General features: G+C 59.7%; 2 protein-coding genes across 2 annotated transcripts; both read left to right on the top strand.

Annotated features, from left to right (window-relative positions):
* Window positions 1-333: 333 nt before the first annotated feature.
* On the top strand, window positions 334-6,882 carry ATAT1 (alpha tubulin acetyltransferase 1; the record flags this gene model as incomplete). The annotated part of the gene is made up of 10 exons (XM_084303902.1): window positions 334-337; window positions 591-694; window positions 786-877; window positions 968-1,028; window positions 1,162-1,275; window positions 2,258-2,359; window positions 3,299-3,344; window positions 4,151-4,222; window positions 4,341-4,533; window positions 5,687-6,882. The coding sequence occupies 10 exons, from the start codon at window positions 334-336 to the stop codon at window positions 5,709-5,711; spliced, it is 813 nt and encodes a 270-aa protein (XP_084160028.1). The 3' UTR covers window positions 5,712-6,882.
* Window positions 6,883-7,290: 408 nt separating this feature from the next.
* Window positions 7,291-12,869, top strand: LOC311220285 (uncharacterized protein C6orf136 homolog). The gene is given in 7 exon segments (XM_084303785.1): window positions 7,291-7,494; window positions 8,504-9,004; window positions 9,006-9,062; window positions 10,060-10,148; window positions 10,236-10,436; window positions 12,464-12,533; window positions 12,645-12,869. Coding segments are annotated over 7 exon segments (1,185 nt in total). The 5' UTR covers window positions 7,291-7,377; the 3' UTR covers window positions 12,795-12,869.
* The last annotated feature ends 126 nt before the right edge of the window (window positions 12,870-12,995 follow it).

Below are 12,995 nucleotides of genomic sequence, written 5' to 3'. Positions count from 1 at the left end.
GGAGGCCCCTTGGCCTCACCCCAGTGCATTATGGGAAGAATTGAGGCCTGTTGGCCTCACCCTGGTGCATTGTGGGAAGGATGGAGGCCCCTTGGCCTCGCCCCAAGGCATTATGGGAAGGATGGAGGCCAATTGGCCTCACCCCAAGGCATTATGGGAAGAATGGAGGCCCCCAAATGGAGGCCCCCATTGGCCCTCCCCAGTACATACTGGGAATAATGGAGGCCCACTGGCCTCCCCCCAGTGCATTCTGGGAAACATGGAGGCCCCAATTAACCTTCCCCAATGCATTCTGGGAAGCTTAGAGGCCCATTGGCCTCAACCCAAGGCATTATGGGTAAGATGGAGGCCCACTGGCCTCACCCCAAGGCATTATGGGATGGATGGAGGCCCACTGGCCTCCCCCCAGTACATACTGGGAATAATGGAGGCCAACTGGCCTCACCCCAGTACCTACTGGGAAGGACGGAGGCCCCCATTACCCCTCCCCAGTGCATACTGGGAATAATGGAGGCCAACTGGCCTCCCCCCAGTGCATTCTGGGAAGGATGGAGGCCCACCAGCCTCCACCCCCCCTCCCTATACCCCAGGAGGGGGGGGCCACCCAGTTTACCCCCAAAAAACCCACCACAGGGGGGACCTGGAGCAGCAGCTGCGGACGCTGATCGACGAGCTGGGCAAAGCCTCCGCCAAGGTAACGAAAAGGGCAAAAAAACGGGGCGAAAAAAGCTAAAATCGGGTCACAAAACCCCCCTATTTTTATTTTTTTGTGTCCCCCCCCGCAGGCTCAGGGGCTGCCGGCCCCCGTCACCAGCGCGGCGCGCATGGAGAGCAACCGCCACGTCCTCTACATCCTGCGGGACGCCGAGGGACGAGGGTGAGTGGGGCCAAAACCCCCCCTTTTTATAGGGTGGGGGCTCGGGGGGGGCTCAGCGACCCCCCCCGCCCCCTTTTTGCCCCCCCCCAGGAGCAGCAAAGCGGCGGTGATCGGGTTCCTGAAGGTGGGCTACAAGAAACTCTTCCTGCTGGTGAGTTTTTGGGGGCAAATCCCGCTTTAAACGGCCATAAAAGCGCCCTATATGGCCGTGCCCCCCCCCTTTATGGTCGTGGCCCCCCCTTTATGGTCGTGGCCCCCCCCAAATGGTTGTGGACCCCCCCCAGGATCACAGCGGGGCGCACAACGAGGCGGAGCCGCTCTGCGTCCTCGACTTCTACGTCCACGAGTCGCTGCAGAGGCACGGCTACGGCAGGGAGCTCTTCCAGCACATGCTGAAGGTGCCCGGGGGGGGGCAAAAATGAACCTGGGGGGGCTAAAAATGGCCCCGGGGGGGGTTAAAAATGACCCCGGGGGGGCAAAAAATGGCCCGGGGGAGCAAAAAGTGACCTGGAGGGGCGTAAAATGACCCCAATGGGGTTAAAAGTGAGTCAAAAATGATTAAAAGGGGTCCAAAATCATCCCGGGGGGGGGCAAAAATGATTCTGGGGGGGTAAAAATGACCCCAGGGGGGGCAAAAATGACCCTGGGGGGTTAAAAATGGCCCGGGGGGGCAAAAAGTGACCTGGAAGGGCGTAAAATGACTCAAATGGGGTTAAAAGTGAGTTAAAATGACCAAAAGGGGCCCAAAATGACCCCAAGGGGGCTAAAAATGACCCGGGGGGGGGCAAAAATGATTTTGGGGGGGCCCAAGTGATAAAGAGGGGGCAAAAAATGATCCTGGGGGGGGCAAAAATGATTTTGGGGGGGGTAAAAATGACCCAGGGGACCCCAAAAATGACCCGGGGGGGGAAATAACCTGAGTGGGGGCTAAAAATGACCGGGGGGGGGACCCAAAAGTGACCCAAAAAGCCCCAAAAATGACCAGGGGGGGGGCAAAAATGTCCTGGGGGGGGACATAAAGGACCCGGGGGGGCCCCAAAATCACCCCAAGGAGCCCCAAAATGACCAAAGGGTGGCCATAAATGACCCGGGGGGACCCCAAAAGGATCCGGAGGGACCCCAAAAAGACCCGGGGGGTCCCAAAAAGTCCCGGAGGGGTCCCAAAAAGACCCGGGGGGGCCATAAATGACTCGGGGGGGCCCCAAAATCACCCCAAGGAGCCCCAAAATGACCGAAGGGGGCCATAAATGACCCGGGGGAACCCCAAAAAGACCCCGAGGGACCCCAAAAAGACCCGGGAGGCCCCAAAAAGACACGGGGGGCTCCCAAAAAGTCCCGGGGGGGTCCCAAAAATGTCCCCCCCCCCCCTCCCCGGGACAGAGCGAGCGGATGGAGCCGTGGCGCCTGGCCGTCGACCGCCCCTCGGAGAAGCTGCTGGCCTTCCTCCGCAAGCACTACGGGCTCTGCCACCCCATCCCACAGGTGAGTTTGGGGTCAGCCCCCACCCCAAAACCCTTTTTAGGGTCGCCGACACCCCCACCGTGAAATTTTGGGGGTTTTTCCCCTCCCCACGCGCTTTTCCCGGGGGCTTTTTGACCCGAAAAACGCCGCAGAGAGCAGCAAACGGCTTCAAAGTTTCGTTTATTTTAGGTAATCTTATAGGATTCACCCCAAAAAGACCCCAAAGCGTGGCCTCACATCCCCAAAAAGCCCTGAAAATGACCCAAAAAGGGGCAAACGCCTCCAAATTTTGCCCCAGAAAGAGTTACTGGTCCCAAATAACACCCCAATGGCTTCAAAGTTTCATTTGTTTTAGGTAATCTTATAGGATTCACCCCAAAAAGACCCCATAGTGTGGCCTCACACCCCAAAAAGCCCAGAAAACGCCCCAAAAATCTGCCAAGTATGGCCTCGCACCCCCAAAAATCCCAGAAAATGCCCCCAAAATCCCAGAAAATGCCCCAAAAAGCCCAAAGCGTGGTCTCACATCCCCAAAAATCCCTGAAAATGCCCCAAAAAGCCCCAAAGCATGGCCTCACACCCCAAAAAGCCCAGAAAATGCCCCAAAAAGCCCCAAAACATGGCCTCACACCCTAAAAATCCCAGAAAATGCCCCAAAAAGGGGCAAACGCCCCAAGATTTGCCCCCAAAAAGGGAAAATGCCCCAAGATTTGACCCCATGGGGTTGGAACTCCTCTGAGATTTGCCCTCCTTTATAGGGTCGACCCCAAAACGAGGCAAAAAAAACCCAAACTTCGCCCCCATATGGTCCCAAACCCCCAAAAGACCCCTCACGGTTGTTTTTTTTTGGGGTAAACACCCCAAAATCTGCCCCATGGGGGTCTGAAATGCACGGGGGGAGGGGGAAAACCCTATTAATTTTTTGGGATCGCCGCCCCCAAACCCCTTTTTCCCTTTTAGGTGAACAACTTTGTCATCTTTGAGGGCTTCTTCAGCAACCGGCCCGGTGAGCAGGGGGGATTTATGGGGTTTTGGGGGATTTAGGGGGTTTTGGGGATTTAGGGGGTTATAGGGGACTTAGAGGATTTAGGGGGTTATAGGGGATTTGGGAGGTTATAGGAGATTTATGGGGTTGTAGGGGATTTAGGGGGGTTTGGGGGTCTTAGGGGATTTAGGGGGGTTATAGGGGATTGTAGGGGATTTAGGGAGGTTGTAGGGTGTTTAGGGGGGTTATGGGGGGCTTAGGGGATTTAGGGGGGTTATAGGGGATTAGGAGGGTTGTAGGGGATTTAGGGGGTTGTAGGGGATTTAGGGGGATTTAGGGGGTTGTAGGGGATTTGGGGGCATTGTAGGGGATTTGGGGGCATTGTAGGGGATTTGGGGGCATTGTAGGGGATTTAGGGGCGTTTAGGGGATTTAGGAGGTTATAGGGGGTTGTAGGGGATTTAGGGAGTTGTAGAGGATTTAGGGGCATTGAGGGGATTTAGGGGGTTCTAGGGGATTTAGGGGGGTTCTAGGGGATTTAAGGGGTTCTAGGGGATTTAGGGGGGTTCTAGGGGATTTAAGGGGTTCTAGGGGATTTAGGGGATTTATGGGGTTGTAGGGGATTTATGGGGATTTATGGGTTTGTAGGGGATTTATGGGGTTGTAGGGGATTTATGGGGTTGTAGGGGATTTAGGGGCGTTTAGGGAATTTAGGGGAGTTATGGGGCATTTAGGAGGTTATAGGGGCTTGTAGGGGCTTTAGGGGTCTTATAGGGGACTTAGAGGGGTTATAGGGGCACCCCCACCCTATAACCCTCCCCCTTCCAGCCCCCCAGCGCCGCCCACCCCAAAAACGCCCGGAGGAGGAGATCAAACCCTACTCCTTACCGGAGCGCGACTGTAAGGCGCGGGACACTGGGGGGGGGGGCAAAAAAAAAACCCAAAACACGACCCCATAACGGGGCCGGGGGGTGGATATCCCGTCCCCACACCCCCACCCCATTATTTTATGGGGTAGTTTTAAGGGAAGAAGCGGAGCCCCCCTGGCCCTTCAACCTGACGGCGGGGCGCGCGGGGGGGTCCCCGGTACGGGGCAGCCTCCGCCCCTTCCTGGCCGAGCGGGGTCCGCGGCGCCCTACGGGGCCGGACGGCGCCGACCCCATAAGGACCCTCAACGGGGGGGGCGAGGGCGAGCGGCAGCGCCGCGCCAGGCGAGTTTTGGGGGGTTTAATGGGGTTTGGGGGGCGTTTTGTTGGGTTTTGGGGGTCTTTTGTTGGGTTTTGGGGTCTTTTGTTGGGTTTGGGGGGCGTTTTATAGGGTTTTGGGTTGCCTTTATAGGGTTTGGGGTTTCCTTTATAGGGTTTTGGGGTCTCTCGTTGGGTTTTGGGGTCTCTCGTTGGGTTTTAGTGTTTTTTTCATTGGGTTTTTGGGTCTCTCGTTGGGTTTTTGGGTCTCTCGTTGGTTTTTTGGGTCTCTTGTTGGGTTTTGGGTTTCCTTTATAGGGTTTTGGGGTCTCTCCTTGGGTTTTGGGGTCTCTCATTGAGTTTTGGGGTCTCTTGTTGGGTTTTGGGGTCTCTCATTGGGTTTTTGGGTCTCTCGTTGGGTTTTGGGGTCTCTCGTTGGGGTTTTAGTGTTTTTTCGTTGGGTTTTTGGGTCTCTCGTTGGGTTTTGGGGTCTCTTGTTGGGTTTTGGGGTCTCTCATTGGGTTTTAGTGTTTTTTTCCTTGGGTTTTGGGGTCTCTCGTTGGGTTTTGGGGTCTCTCGTTGGGTTTTTATTGGGCTTTGGGGTCTTCCATTGGGTTCTCGGTGTTTATTATTGGGTTGTGGAGTCTTTTATGGGATTTTTTTTACTGGGTTTCGGGTTTTATGGGATTTTGGGGTCTTTTATTGGGCTTTGGGGTTTTCTGTCGTGTTTTGGAGTCTTTTATTGGGTTTTATTTATTGGGGTTTGGGCTCTTTTAATGGGTTTGGGCTCTTTTATTGGGGTTTGGGGTCTTTTTATTAGGGTTTGGTGCTCTTTTATTGGGGTTTGGGCTCTTTTATTGGGGCTTGGGGTCTTTTATTGGGGTTTTGGGCCCTTTTTGGGTGGTTTGGGGTCTTTTTATTGGGGTTTGGGGTTCTTTTTTGGGGTTTGGGGTTTTCTGTTGTGTTTTGGGGTCTTTTATTGGGTTTTATTTATTGGGTTTGGGGTCTTTTTGTTGGGTTTGGGGTCTTTTATTGGGGTTTGGGCTCTTTTATTGGGGTTTTGGGCCCTTTTGTTAAGTTTTGATTTTCCTTTGCTGGGTTTTGGGATTTTTTATTGGGTTTTGGGATTTTTTATGGGGTTTTGGGATTTTTTTACCTCATTTCCCTCCTCTCCCCACAGCTCCCTGGGCCGGGCCGGCCGCTGAGCCCGACGCCGGATCCCCCCCGACCCCACAGAGGGGATTTGGGGGGGGCCCTGGGGGGTCTGGTCCCCCCCACGGCCCCCCATGGGTGCTCACCCCCCCCTGTGGGTGCCCGTCCCCACCCCACTGCCCCCGTGGGTGCCTCTCCCTGCCCCATAACTTTTGGGGGTGCCTTTCCCTGCCCCGTGGGTGCTCGTCCTCCCCCCCCAGCACCCATGGGTGCCCCTCCCCACCCTGTGGGTGCCTGACCTTGCCCTGTGGGTGCTGCCCCTCCCCCTCAGCACCCATGGGTGCCCCTCCCCACCCCGTGGGTGCCTCCCCTTGCCCTGTAGGTGCCTGTCTCCACCCCCCAGCACCCATGGGTGCCCTTCCCAACCCCATAGGTGCCAAAGCCCAACCCTGTGGGTGTCACCCCTGCCCCCCAGCACCCATGGGTGCCCCTCCCCACCCTGTGGGTGCCTGACCTTGCCCTGTGGGTGCTGCCCCTCCCCCTCAGCACCCATGGGTGCCCCTCCCCACCCCGTGGGTGCCTCCCCTTGCCCTGTAGGTGCCTGTCTCCACCCCCCAGCACCCATGGGTGCCCTTCCCAACCCCATAGGTGCCAAAGCCCAACCCTGTGGGTGTCACCCCTGCCCCCCAGCACCCATGGGTGCCCCTCCCCACCCCATGGGTGCCCTTCCCAGCCCCATGGGTGCCTCTCCCCGCCCTGTAGGTGCCCGTCCCCACCCACCAGCACCCATGGGTGCCCTTCCCGACCCCATAGCTGCCAAAACCCAACCCCATGGGTGCTGCCTCTCCCCCCCCAAGCACCCATGGGTGCCCTTCCTCACCCTGTGGGTGCTCCTCTTCACTCCCCAGCACCCATGGGTGCCCCTCCCCACCCTGTGGGTGCCTCCCCTTGCCCTGTGGGTGCTGCCCCTCCCCCCCCAGCACCCATGGGTGCCCTTCCCAGCCCCATGGGTGTCTGTCTCCACCCCCTAGCACCCATGGGTGCCCTTCCCAACCCCATATCTGCCAAAACCCAACCCCGTGGGTGCTGCCCCTCCCCCCCAGCACCCATGGGTGCCCTCCCCCACCCCCTGGGTGCCTGTCCCCGCCCTATGGGCGCCTGTCCCCGCCCCCCAGCACCCATGGGCGCCCCTCCCCACCCCGTGGGCGCCTCCCCTTGCCCGGTGGGTGCCGCCCCTCCCCCCCCCAGCACCCTTGGGTGCCGCCCCTCCCCCCCCTTTTGGTACCGTTTCAATAAAGCCGCCCTTTTTCTTTCGTTTCCCGCGCTTCCTCCGTGACGTCACCGCGGGGGGCGGGGCCGCGCCGCGCCACGCCCCCTCCACCCCACCCTCCAATCCGCGGCGGGACCACGCCCCTCTTTTTAGACCACGCCCACACCGCGCTGCCAATCACCAAGCCACGCCCCCCTCCCCTCCCATTGGCCAGCCCCCAGCGCCAAGCGAATGAATGACCCGCACCGCGCATGCGCACCCCCCCCCTCCCATTTCCCCCCCTCATCCCACTGCGCATGCGCCGCCGCCCTTCCCGCCCGGTCACCTTCCCGGGCTGCGCTGCGCATGCGCCTTGCTCCCCTCCCGGCTGCGCCGCGCATGCGCAGAGCGCTCCCGCCGGCGGCTGAGGCGCCGTGAGGCGAGAAGGGGGCAGCGGGGGCGGCTCCGCCATGTTCCGCAACGGCCCCGCCGCCGCCGGCCGCCGCCTCCTGCCCGCCTGGCCCGGGGTCGCCTCCTCTTGGAGCCGGCCGGGCCCTCAGCGCCGCCGGTACCGGGCTAGGCCGCAGGTGAGGGGAGCGGAGGGGGCGGGGCGATGGGGAGCGGGTGGGGGAGGGGCGCTGCGCGAAAATGAGGAGAAAATATGCAGATTAAGGGGCGTGGTTATGTAAATGAGGTTTTATGTGGGCGTGGTTATGTAAATTTGGCCATATGGGGGCGGCGTTGGGTGAGCGGAGTGGGCGGGGTTATGGAAATGAGGCTGTGGGGGCTCTATGGGGTTTGGGGGCGGAGTTATGCAAATTAGATGGAGTGGGCGGGGTTATGGAAACGAGGGGGCGGGGCTTAGTGGGCCCTATGGGGTGATTCCGGCCCCTAAGGGTGGATCCGGCCTCTATGGGGCCTCCTATGGGGCAGCCCCACCCCCTATGGGGCCCCCCCACCCCCTATGGGGTCCCCCCACCCGCTATGGGGCGGTTCTGGCCCCTATAGGGCGGCCCCGACCCCCATAGAGCAGCCCCAGTCCCCTATGGGGCAGCTCTGCCCCCCTATAGGGCTGTTTCACCCCTATGGGGCAGCCCCACACCCCCATAGGGCAGCCCCATACCCTGCTATAGGGCCAACCCCACACCCCTATGGGTAAGCCCCCCACCCCCCTATAGGGCCACCCCACAAGCTCTAGGGCTGCCCCACGTGCTCTAGGGCCCCCCACACATACTATAGGGCCACTTCCCACCCCTTTAGGGCCACCCCACAAGCTCTAGGGCTGCCCCACACCCCCACAGAGCCACCCCACATGCTCTAGGGCCAGCCCCCACCCCTATAGGGCCACCCCCACCCCCATAGAGCCATCCCACGTGCTCTAGGGCCACCCCACACCCCTATAGGGCCAGCCCCACAAGCTTTAGGGCCACCCCCACATGCCCTAGAGCCGCCCTACATGCTATAGGGCCACTCCTACCCCTATAGGGCCAGCCCCATACCCCCATAGAGCCACCCCACGCCCTATAGGGCCACCCCACATGCTATAGGGCCAGCCCCACGCTCTGTAGGGCCGGCCCCACAGCACCCCTCCCGCAGGACCTGCAGCGGGGCTGGCTGCTGCCTCTCCTCCCCCCGCCGCCGCCGCCCCCCCGGGCACCCCGATCCTACAACCCCCGAGCCCTGGCCCCACCAGAGGGCATGGCCGGAGCCATCACCACCGTGGACGGCCGCCGGGAGGACGACATCGCCGTGCGGGACGGCCCCATAACCACCTCCGACCCTATAACCACCTCCAGCCCTAGAAACACCTCCAGCCCTAAAAAAACCTCCGACCCCATAACCGCAACCGGCCCTATAACCGCAACCGGCCCCATAACCACCGCAATCGGCCCCATAACGGCCGCCAGCCCCATAACCACTGCCGGCCCCATAACCGCCGCCGGCCCTATAAGCACTTCTGGCCCTATAAACGCCACGAGCTGCCCTCTAACCGCTCCCCCCGGCCCTATAACGGGTGCTGGCCCTATAACCGGCGCCCTCCTGCTGCTGCGAGCCCCCCCGGCCCCATTACTCGCCCCCTCCGGCCCCCCCCGCCGCCCCCCCCCCCAGTATGGAGGAGCACCTGGCCCTAATGCACGACAAGCTGCGGCACGAGGTAACCGGGGTCGACCCCAAAAGCCCCCTTTTTGGGGGCGTTTTGGGGTCCCCTCGGGGTTGGGGGCATAGGGGGGGGGTTTGGGGGGTGGTTCTGGGCGCTGGGTGGCCCTATAAAGAGGGGGAGGGGGGTTTTGGGGGGGCTTGGGTGGCCCTATAAAGGGGGTGGGGTGGTTTTGGGGTCCTGGGTGGCCCTATAAAGGGGACGGGGTGGTTTTGGGGTCCTGGGTGGCCCTATAAAGGGGGTGGGGTGGGTTTTTGGGGTCCTGGGTGGCCCTATAAAGGGGGTGGGGTGGTTTTGGGGTCCTGGGGGTCTCTATAAAGGGGACAGGGTGGATTTGGGGTCCTGGGGGTCTCTATAAAGGGTCTCTCCCCATCCCATTTTCTCTCCCTGTCCCCATCCCCTTCCCTGTCCCTTTTCTGTCCCTTTTTGTCCCCTTTCTGCCCCTTTTCTGTCCCCTTTCTGTCCCTTTTCTGTCCCTTTTCTGTCCCTTTTCTGTTCCTTTTCTGTTCCTTTTCTGTCCCCATCCCCTTTCTGTCCCCTTTCTGTCCCTTTTCTGTCCCCATCCCCTCCCTGTCCCCTCCCTGCCCCCTTTCTGTCCCTTTTTGCCCCCTTTCTGTCCCTTTTTGTCCCCTTTTTGTCCCTTTTTGTCCCCTTTCTGTCCCTTTTCTGTCCCCATCCCCTTTTTGTCCCCTCCCTGTCCCTTTTCTGTCCCTTTTCATCCCCTTTCTGTCCCTTTCTGTCCCTTTTCTGCCCCTTTTCGTGCCCTTTCTGTCCCTTTTCTCTCCCCATCCCCTTTTTATCCCCTTTCTGTCCCCTTTCTGCCCCTTTTCATCCCCTTTCTGTCCCCTTTCTGCCCCTTTTCGTCCCTTTTCTGCCCCTTTCTGCCCCTTTTTGTCCCTTTTCTATCCCTTTTCTCTCCCCATCCCCTTTTTATCCCCTTCCTGTCCCCTTTCTGCCCCTTTTTCACCCCTTTCTGTCCCTTTTTTTCCCCCAGCTCCCCAACTTCTTCCTCAAGATCCCCGACTACGCCCTCTACTCCCCGGACGTCGAATTCGTCAACCACCCCCTGCGCCTCCACACCCGGTGAGCCCCCTGGGGACCCCCGGGCCCCCCATTTGGGGACCCCGACGGCCCCAAAAGTGACCTCCTGATGTCCCCGTGTCCCCACAGGGGCCGGGCCATGTACCAGGTGGCCGTCACCCTCTGTAGGGCCGCGGCTTGGGGTTATTTCGCCAGCCTTCGCCTGGAGGTGCTGGCCCTAACGCAGCACCCCGAGGACTGCAGCATCCGCGCCCGCTGGCGCCTCACCGGGCTCCCCTTCCACCTCTGCCTCCTGCGCTTCTACCGCCGCGACAAACGCGAGCTGCTGCGGTCAGCACCCCCCCTCTGTGACCCCATTGTCCCCTCTGTCCCCATTGTCACCTCTTGGCCCCTTACGGCCCCCTTCGGACCCGTTTTGGCCCCGTTTTGGGCCCCTTTGGCCCCATTTCGGGCCCCTTTTAGCCCCCTTTTAGCCCATTTTGTCCCCCCTTAGTCCCATTTTGTTCCCCTTTGTCCCCATTTTGTGCTCCTTTGTCCCCATTTTGTTCCCCTTTGTCCCCGTTGTCACCTCTTGGCCCCTTACGGCCCCCTTCGGACCCGTTTTGGACCTGTTTTAGGCCCCCTTTGGACCCATTCTGGGCCCCTTTGGCCCCATTTCGGGCCCCTTTTAGCCCCCTTTTAGCCCATTTTGTTCCCCCTTAGCCCCATTTTGTTCCCCTTTGTCCCCATTTTGTTCCCCTTTGTCCCCGTTGTCACCTCTTGGCCCCTTACGGCCCCTTACAGCCCCATTCGGACCCGTTTTGGCCCCGTTTTGGGCCCCTTTGGCTCCATTTCGGGCCCCTTTTAGCCCCCTTTTAGCCCATTTTGTCCCCCCTTAGTCCCATTTTGTTCCCCTTTGTCCCCATTTTGTGCCCCTTTGTCCCCATTTTGTTCCCCTTTGTCCCCGTTGTCACCTCTTGGCCCCTTACGGCCCCCTTCGGACCCGTTTTGGACCTGTTTTAGGCCCCCTTTGGACCCATTCTGGGCCCCTTTGGCCCCATTTCGGGCCCCTTTTAGCCCCCTTTTAGCCCATTTTGTTCCCCCTTAGCCCCATTTTGTTCCCCTTTGTCCCCATTTTGTTCCCCTTTGTCCCCGTTGTCACCTCTTGGCCCCTTACGGCCCCTTACAGCCCCATTCGGACCCGTTTTGGCCCCATTTTGGGCCCCTTCGGCTCCATTTCGGGCCCCTTTTAGCCCCCCTTTTAGCCCATTTTGTTCCCTTTTAGCCCATTTTGTCCCCCCTTAGTCCCATTTTGTTCCCCTTTGTCCCCATTTTGTTCCCCTCCGTCCCCATTGTCACCTCTTGGCCCCTTACGGCCCCATTCGGACCCGTTTTGGACCCGTTTTAGGCCCCCTTTGGCCCCGTTTTGGGCCCCTTTGGCTCCATTTCGGGCCCCTTTTAGCCCCCTTTTAGCCCATTTTGTTCCCCTTTGTCCCCATTTTGTTCCCCTCTGTCCCCGTTGTCACCTCTTGGCCCCTTACGGCCCCTTATGGCCCCCTTCAGACCCGTTTAGGCCCCCTTTGTCCCGTTTTTGGCCCCTTCTGTTCCCCTTTCTCCCCATTTTGTGCCCCTTCATCCCATTTGGACCCCTTTGGCCCATTTTGTCCCCCTTTAGCCCCGTTTTGGGCCCCTTTTATCCCCCTTTTGGCCCCTTTTGTTCCCCTTCATCCCATTTTGCCCCCCTTTAGCCCCATTTTGTGCCCCTTTTATCTCCCTTTTAGCCCATTTTGTCCTATTTTGGCCCCTTTTGTCCCCGTTTCTCTCCATTTTGGCCCCCTTTGTCCCTGTTTTGGGCCCCTTTTATCCCCCTTTTAGCCCATTTTGCCCCCCCTTTCTTTCCATTTTGTCCCCCTTTGTCCCCTTTTCACCCATTTTGCCCCCCTTTGTCCCATTTTTTCCCCTTTTGGCCCCATTTTGTTCCCCTTTTTGCTCCCTTTTGCCCCCCTCTTGGCATTTCCCACCCCATCCCCGCTGCCCCCACGTCCCCCACACCCCCAAAAAAACCCAGGACCGTGTCCCCTCTCCCCCTGGGACCCCAAAACCACCCCGTCCCCTTTATAGGGCCAGCCACGACCCCAAAACCTCACCCACCCCCTTGCCCCCATCCCCAATATCCCCAAACCCCCCCAGTGTCCCCAAACCCCCCCAATGTCCCCAAACCCCCCCCAATGTCCCCAAAACCCCCTCTACATCCCCAAACCCCCCACATTGAGACCCCAAACCCCTGCCCCCAACATCCCCAACATCCCCCCGTCCCCCAAACACCCCAAATTGTCCCCAAATCCCCCCAAAATCATCCCCAAATCCCCCCCCCCCAGGTCCTACGACGCTTTCTCCACCTTCTTCCTCGACTCCCAGGGCCTCATCCGCTGCCACCGCGTGGACAAGGTAAGGGACGGTGACAAAAAGGGACACTAGGGGACGTCGCCGAGCCCCTCCTGTCCCCATTTTCCCCAATTTCCCCTTTTTTTCCCCCATTTTTGCCTCCCCCCCCCCAAGCTGATGCCGGCCCCCCCGGCGGTGACGGAGGCCAAGAAGCTGCTGGTGGCCGCCGCCGTGGCGCTGGCGGTGGCCGAAGCGGGGTCGGGGCCGGCCCTAAACCTCGCCCTAAAACCCCCGGGACCTTCGGGACCCCCGGGAGCTGCATGAAAACCCCCTTCCTGGGACCCCACCCCGAAATAATTTAATGTACAGAATTAAAAAAAATATATATAATTACGGAAATTCACCCCAAAAACGGCACGGCGGAGGGAACAGCGAGCTTTAGGTCCCCTAAAACTCTATTAGGGGCTTCGGGATGGCCCCAAATCCCCCCTAATATCCCCCAAACCCCCCTGATGTCCCCAAAAC

Source organism: Netta rufina (assembly GCF_964035555.1).
Source record: "Netta rufina genome assembly, chromosome: 31".
NCBI lineage: Eukaryota > Metazoa > Chordata > Aves > Anseriformes > Anatidae > Netta > Netta rufina.
The sequence above is the reverse complement of the archived record's forward strand: the minus strand, read 5'-3'. Positions and strand labels throughout refer to the sequence as shown.